Raw genomic sequence first — 6,824 nt, 5'->3', positions numbered from 1 at the left:
TAAAGCAAATTAAAAGGGATTCAAAATTGAATTGACTCACGAGGACAAAGAAAGCAGTAGATTCACAGCCAATAGATAACTGGGGAGCTGGAAAGTCAGTCAATGAGCAGGATCAAAATCATACTTATGAATTCTGACATTTAGAAAGAAGTAGTAAAAACAAGAAAACACTTGATTTACACCATGTAGTCTCTCTTATGCTCAGAATTTGATGGTACAAGAAAACTTTGGAAGGAGTGGTGAAGGTGGGAACAAATGAAGAGGAAAGTCTGTTTAAGAAGTAATCAGACTTTCATGTCTACTCCCACCACACCATACAGCCAGATGACTGCCTCCATTTTCAGGCCAATAGAAGATGAGGGGTAAAAACAAAGATTTCTGTTTTATGAGTCTATATGCATATTTGATTGGGGGATTACCGTACTGAAATAGGGCAATTCAGTAGTTTTACCTAATGAAAGCTGATATTGTTAGCTTTTTTTCCCTAATAAACCCCTCTAATTGAATGATGAAAACCAAACTTATATCATCTAGAGAGATTGGAAGATTCTTCTTTGGTCATCAAATCAACCCATGATAAAAGATACAATTGCATTGCCATTACATTTCCCTAATGAATTGTCACAGTGTGCAGTGAGCTCACAATTGCCGAGCACTAAGAACCCACATGGGTATGGTAGTCATTGAGTAGAATCCTTTTCTCAGTGCTAAGGCAAGGACAAGTAAGCCAAGACATTTTAAGGAGAACATCTAACAAAACAAACATACTGAACAAACAAACAATGCTTTCAAAATTTTAAACTAAAATATCTTACAAGTTAGCAGTCTATTCCCTTGCAAATGTCTAATAAGGTTTGTGAAGGCAGCTTCAGACATGCATGGTCAATGACATTTGCATATCATGCTCCTTTTCTCCAGAAGTCATCATAGAATATGTTGTACCAAAATGAGTAAGAAAATCAAGAAAAACAGAAATGTGATCCCAGAAATATAGGACATAGCATGAGAGAGAGAGAGAGAGAATGCCCAGTATGATGGTAAATGAAGATCTCAAGATTTCAGATTTGCATCACAGCAAGAGGACAATCTATGAAGACTGAAGTGTGTCACAAAGTTCCTGGAAAGATATTTAAGAAGATGAAATTGACAGAATAGCAGAGATTAAATATACTTAAAGAGGATTTACAAACAATGAAGGATTTGGGGAATCATCTCAGGAAATCTGTGTGTTAAAAAACAGAAGAAAATGCAAAAAATTAATTCTACAAATAACAAGAAAAAAACAGTTATGGAAACAAAACAATCACAAAATAGTATGTATTAATTGTTTTAATGGGGTCTTAACATTGTAACAAGGAATGTTGATCTAAACTGCTTTATGATGATAATTGTATTGGTAGGAAGGTGAGTGGGGGTCAGAAAGACAAGAGGGGTGTGCGTGTGTGTGTGTGTGTGTGTGTGTGCATGCTTGCAGTGGGAGAATAGAGGAGGTAAAAAGGGGCCAAATTCTCAATTTTCATAGGAGCCCATGTCAGAAAACTGTTAGAGTAATCCAAACCTGAGATGCAGTGAGACTACCAAAGCTGTATAAGTGAGAGGACAGAGCAAGATTTCAAAAGATTTATTCACCAAGACTTGAAAACTAGATGAAGATGGTAAGTGAGAAGGAGGAGCACAGAATGAAAATATAATTGGTGGATTACTTGCTTACCTGGGGGTGAAAAGAATTTCAAAATGATTCCCTGAAAAGAAGCAGAGCTGTGAATCATAAAAAAATGCAGAATTATATGCGGGCACTTTGACCTTGAGTTATCAGTCAGACATAAACAGAACAAAAACAGGAGGCAGGTAAGGCATAGGTCCATGACACTCTACCAATCTCTTCCAGACAACCTAGGCTTTTTCTATGAAGTGATTTAAAATTCATCCAGCATCTACCCATTACTGAATTCCAAATCCAGTCCATGTTTTTAGGTATTTATCTCAGCAGCAGCCCACTGCTCAGAACTAAAACAGTCTTAATTTGCCAGGGTTATTGAAACAAATGCCCCAGACTATTTGATTTCATTAACTGAAATTTAATGTCTCATGATTTGGAGGCCAGAAGCCACAATCAAGATGTCAATAGGGGAATGTTTTCCCTGAATTTTGTAGTGTTCTGGTGCTGCCTTGATGCAAACCCATAACTCATTCTCTACTTCCATCCCCTGGCCATCTGTCAACTTCTGCTCCTAATCAAGCCTACTGTTGTTCAGATTTTCTCTGCTTATAAGAACTCAAGTCATATTGGCTTAAAGCCCACCCTGAAACTCTTTGGCAGCATCTCAATAGGCTCTTTGAAGATTCTATTTAAAAATGAGGTCATATTGACAGGACCAGGGTTTAGGGTGTGAACATGACTTGGTGGGGTACATGATTCATTTCAGTGGGGCTGCTGGGTGAGTATGTGATTCAGGCACCTTGGTCCTGCAGTCTGTAGTGGTGGATCCAGGCCAGGAATCCTGATCATACCTACTCCAGGTGGAAGCTGGGACACGCTGTATATTTTAATGTTTTAAAATTTTTACTCTGGGATTTATTCTCTGAGATGTCTGTTTCTCAATTTTGTAACTAGCTTCTGAAAAGACAGATTTTCTTGGTCTTCAGCCCTCCTTTCAGCAAGGTCTGCCCAAGGTGAATGGAGTGTGTGGAGTTTTCCCTATTTTCCTGGGCCTGTGTCTTCTCCTGGGCTTTTGCTGATTAGTTATTCTGGGGTTCCCCGTTTTACAGGGGTTTGGTTTTCTCCTCTGTTTTCCAGGAGATAGACCTCCCACCCCAGGTGTTTGAAGCCAGTGTCCTTTGCCCCATATTTCCTGCCTCTATAGTTTCTTATACTCCTTTTGTTGTCTCAAGCTGACTTAGCCTGGAGGGCAAATTCTGGTAGAGGGGCACACGGGAGAGGACTTCCCCAAGTTAGTCTTTCCCAGCTTAAACAGGGCCAGGAATCCAGGAAGGGGGCACAGACTGGCTCAGAAGTGCCCTGGGGAGGGGATCAGGAAAGGCAACAAGCACTTCTTCCACAGCTCCCAGAGCCTCCTTTTATTGCCTGCCCAGTAAATGCAGCTCTTCGGCTAAGGTTCCCCCACATCCCTGAGGAAGAATGTCTTTAAGACTCCTCTGCCTTAGCCTTTGTCTTGGGAGGGTTGAAACAATGGCTCCTCTCAGAGCTGGTCCTCCAGTGAACTGGTCACTAATCACAAGCTGTGATCATGACCAGCCTTACCCACCGCTGGTCTGGGGAAGAGGGCTTTTACATTCTTTCTTTTTTTAAAGATATATTCACATACTAGATAATCATCCAAAGTATACAATCTTAATTATTCCAATGAGAGCACATTGACGGCTTCAGTTACCAAAATGTTACATGTAAGGACCTATGAAGAATATTCTGTGAGAAATTTCCAATAAGCATTTAGAAATAAAGACATTAGAAGGAAGGTGAGGCATTAAAAATATTTGGGGTTCCCCTAGAAGAGACAACAACTAAAGTCAGTCACCTCAATTCTTGAGCAATTTCTAATAAAATAATAAAGAAGCCTGTAGGCAGAACCCATGTCGAAATACTCCTTAGAATATGGGAAGAAAGAAGGGAAGAAAACAATACAATAGATTTCAGAGATGGAGATTATAGCCATATGGGAGTTCCATTTTGGCTCTGCCAAGGAGAATGAAAAATCCCTAGAGTGAAGCAACAATTTGAGTAAAATATTGAGTCCCTAAGAAATTAAAGACATCTCTTGGTCTGGGATATAAATACAATCCTCTTACTTCTATTGCTCACAAAATCTGTTCCCTGGAGGAAACTGAACAAGTGTCTAATCTGTTTATAACCAGCTGTATTATTATAACCAACATAAAATCTTCATCTTTTAAAGAATCTTCATTTTTTTTCACCGCTGCTTAAGGGGGCTTGAAGTTAAAATCATAAATTATAATGTGTAGCTCCTGATGATTTCCAGGGTATATTGGAAATCAAGTCTGTTTTGCATCCTCTTAGAATCAAAGGAAACATAATCTCAATTCAAAATTGCTCTTTGAAGGACACCTGGATAAAAAACAGCTCTCAGGAAGTACAGAGGTGTTTTGGCTTGAAGAGGGTGAGTTCCTGAATTCCATTCATATTATGTCCTTATTTTGAAATAAAAATCCATGAATTAAGACAAGCTTCTTTTAGTTCATATTGTACAATCCTTAAATGCAAGAACAAAGTGGAAAAATCAGTTTGAGCTGGCAGGGGAGAATGTTCAGAGACATAATGGCCTTCAGGGTTCTTGTATCTCAGTACATAAATATCCTCTACCTAGAGAGAACTCTCCTTCTTTAAAATGTGGCTTTTACTCCATGGTTCCCACTCTAGCAGGGTCTAGTCTTCCTGAGAGGCCAATTCCAGGTTGCAGTAGCCTTTTCCTCAAATTCTACTGCTAAGGGGAATAATCAGATGAATAAAGGAATGATGAGATGTTGGAGATGAATCTGTCCTAGTCTACTTTTCTTCTGCCTTCTCCTTTGATTTTTCTAATAGTCATGATTTGTATCACAGCACTGTCTTTTGTAATGTAGGCTATGTTGGTGATGCTTTTGACTGTATTTAGCTTAAGACTCTAAAAAGAAGAAGTCAGTGTCCCTCAATATCAAGGCATTGGTAAAGGCAGATTCCATGGGTCCATGTTGGGCTGGTCTCAGGCATTCTGATTGTATTGCCCTTTTTGTTGGTGGAGATATTGTGGGAAGATCCAGGTTGGCCTGTAATATAGCCTTTTCATTTGTCCCCACAGATCCCCTAGACAAGAATGGCTACTGAAAATGCCTCTTTCGTGACTGAATTCATTCTAGTGGGACTAACAAATCACCCAGACCTTCAAATCCCACTTTTTTTTCTGTTCCTATTAATATATATGGTGACTGTGTTGGGAAACTTGGGCTTGGTAACTCTAATTCACCTGAATTCCCACCTTCATACAACCATGTACTTCTTCCTCTTTAATTTGTCCTTCATAGACCTCTGTTATTCTTCTGTTTTTACTCCCAAAATGCTGCTCAACTTTTTATCAAAGAAGAATATTATCTCCTACCAGGGGTGCATGGCACAGTTCTTCTTCTTCTGTTTTTTTTCCATCTCTGAGTCCTATCTCCTGGCAGCAATGGCCTGTGATCGCTATGTGGCCATCTGTAATCCACTCTTGTATAATATTGCCATGTCCCCTAAAGTGTGCTCCAGCCTCATGTTTGGTTCATACTTGATGGCATTTTCTGGTGCTATGGCCCACACTGGATACATGCTGAGACTAACCTTTTGTGATGCCAACACCGTCAACCATTATTTCTGTGACATCCTCCCTTTGCTCCAGCTCTCCTGCACGAGCACCTATGTCAATGAGCTGGTGGTGTTTGTTTTGTGTGGCATCAATATCGTTGTGCCCAGTCTCACCATCTTTCTCTCTTATGGTTTCATTATCTACAGCATCCTCCATATAAGTTCCACTGAAGGCAGGTCCAAAGCCTTTAGGACCTGCAGTTCCCATGTAATAGCTGTATCCATGTTCTATGGATCAAGTTCATTTATGTATCTCCAGTCATCTTCTGCCAGGTCTATGGAGGAGGGAAAAATTTCTTCCATCTTTTTTACCAATGTGGTTCCCATGATGAACCCCTTAGTCTACAGCTTGAGGAACAAAGATGTTAAACTTGCCCTGAGAAAAACCCTGAGTAGGAGAAACTTTTGGTCATAACTAAGCTCTTCTTTGCAGGTAGTTTCAGGACAAGGAGGTTCAGTGGGTTTATATGCAATATATTTGGTAGGAGTTTTCTTATCTTATTTCTTTATTACCATAGTGAAGGAAATTTGAAGCTTCCCTCAATAATTTATTTCCATTTAAGTTAGAATAGTCATCTTCTTTTCCCCACAATTTGCATAATTTCTTCATCTTACCTTTTTCCGGTTTGAGAATAATGTTAAGGAAGAATTTGTTATGACCGTTTTTTTTTTTCATTGTATATGTTTGAACTTTTTTTTTTTTTTCCTCCTGGAATAAGATGAATGGTTTTCAATAAGCGAATAAGTAACACTATGGTGACATTTGAAAAATGTCAAAATGGAAAATGTCAAAATGATGAAAAACTGACAGTTGTCTACCAGTTATGATTCACCATTGGAAGCATGAAACAAACAACATGTTTCCACTCCTGTCTTTCCTTCTTCAACTAAGTGGGAACATGTTACCTCAAATGCCAGTGCTTCACAGAGACAGGTTTCATACAGACTATCAAGAATAACCCCACTGTAGATGAAAATGCTTTATGAACTGAACTTCTTTTGCAAAAAGAGCTTTTCAATTTACACACCAAAAATATATGTTTATTGCTAGGAGTGAAATCCAGAGAGAGTAATGATTTAAGGTCACATAGCTTCTCCATTAAAAAGTTTAAAGTGAACTCTGGGACCTGAATTCAAGTCTTTTGCTCTGTTTTATAGTGTATGTACTTTGCTTCTATTTTATTTTATTATTTTTATTTCAGTAGACATAAGATATGAAAAAAATGTTTATTTTGAAATTGTCTGCTTTGTATGAGGACAATACATGAATTTCTCTCAGGTATTTTTGTTTATGGAAATAGTTTGATGATTCATTTTTTGGGGGAAAGAAAGTTTGTAGGGTTAGTATAGTTTAGAGATGATTGGCTCAAATACAAAACTGACTTCTGCAAGATGAAATAAAATGAATTTGGAATATTTGCTGAATTTTATATTTCAGAGAATGTGAGGCCTCCAAAAGAAAGGAGACCTA

At 38.5% G+C, this 6,824-nt stretch overlaps 1 protein-coding gene across 1 annotated transcript; it reads left to right on the top strand.

Annotated features, from left to right (window-relative positions):
* The first annotated feature begins 4,829 nt into the window (after positions 1-4,829).
* On the top strand, positions 4,830-5,768 carry LOC119536187 (olfactory receptor 145-like). Its single transcript, XM_037838890.1, has one exon. It carries the CDS (start codon positions 4,830-4,832, stop codon positions 5,766-5,768), a length of 939 nt encoding a protein of 312 aa, XP_037694818.1.
* Positions 5,769-6,824: the final 1,056 nt, after the last annotated feature.

Source organism: Choloepus didactylus, chromosome 6, assembly GCF_015220235.1.
Source record: "Choloepus didactylus isolate mChoDid1 chromosome 6, mChoDid1.pri, whole genome shotgun sequence".
NCBI classification, from domain to species: Eukaryota; Metazoa; Chordata; class Mammalia; order Pilosa; family Megalonychidae; genus Choloepus; species Choloepus didactylus.
The sequence above is the reverse complement of the archived record's forward strand: the minus strand, read 5'-3'. Positions and strand labels throughout refer to the sequence as shown.

Coding starts and splice junctions, on each gene's coding strand:
- LOC119536187 (XM_037838890.1), top strand. CDS start 4,830: ATGGCTACTGAAAATGCCTCTTTCGTGACTGAATTCATTCTAGTGGGA.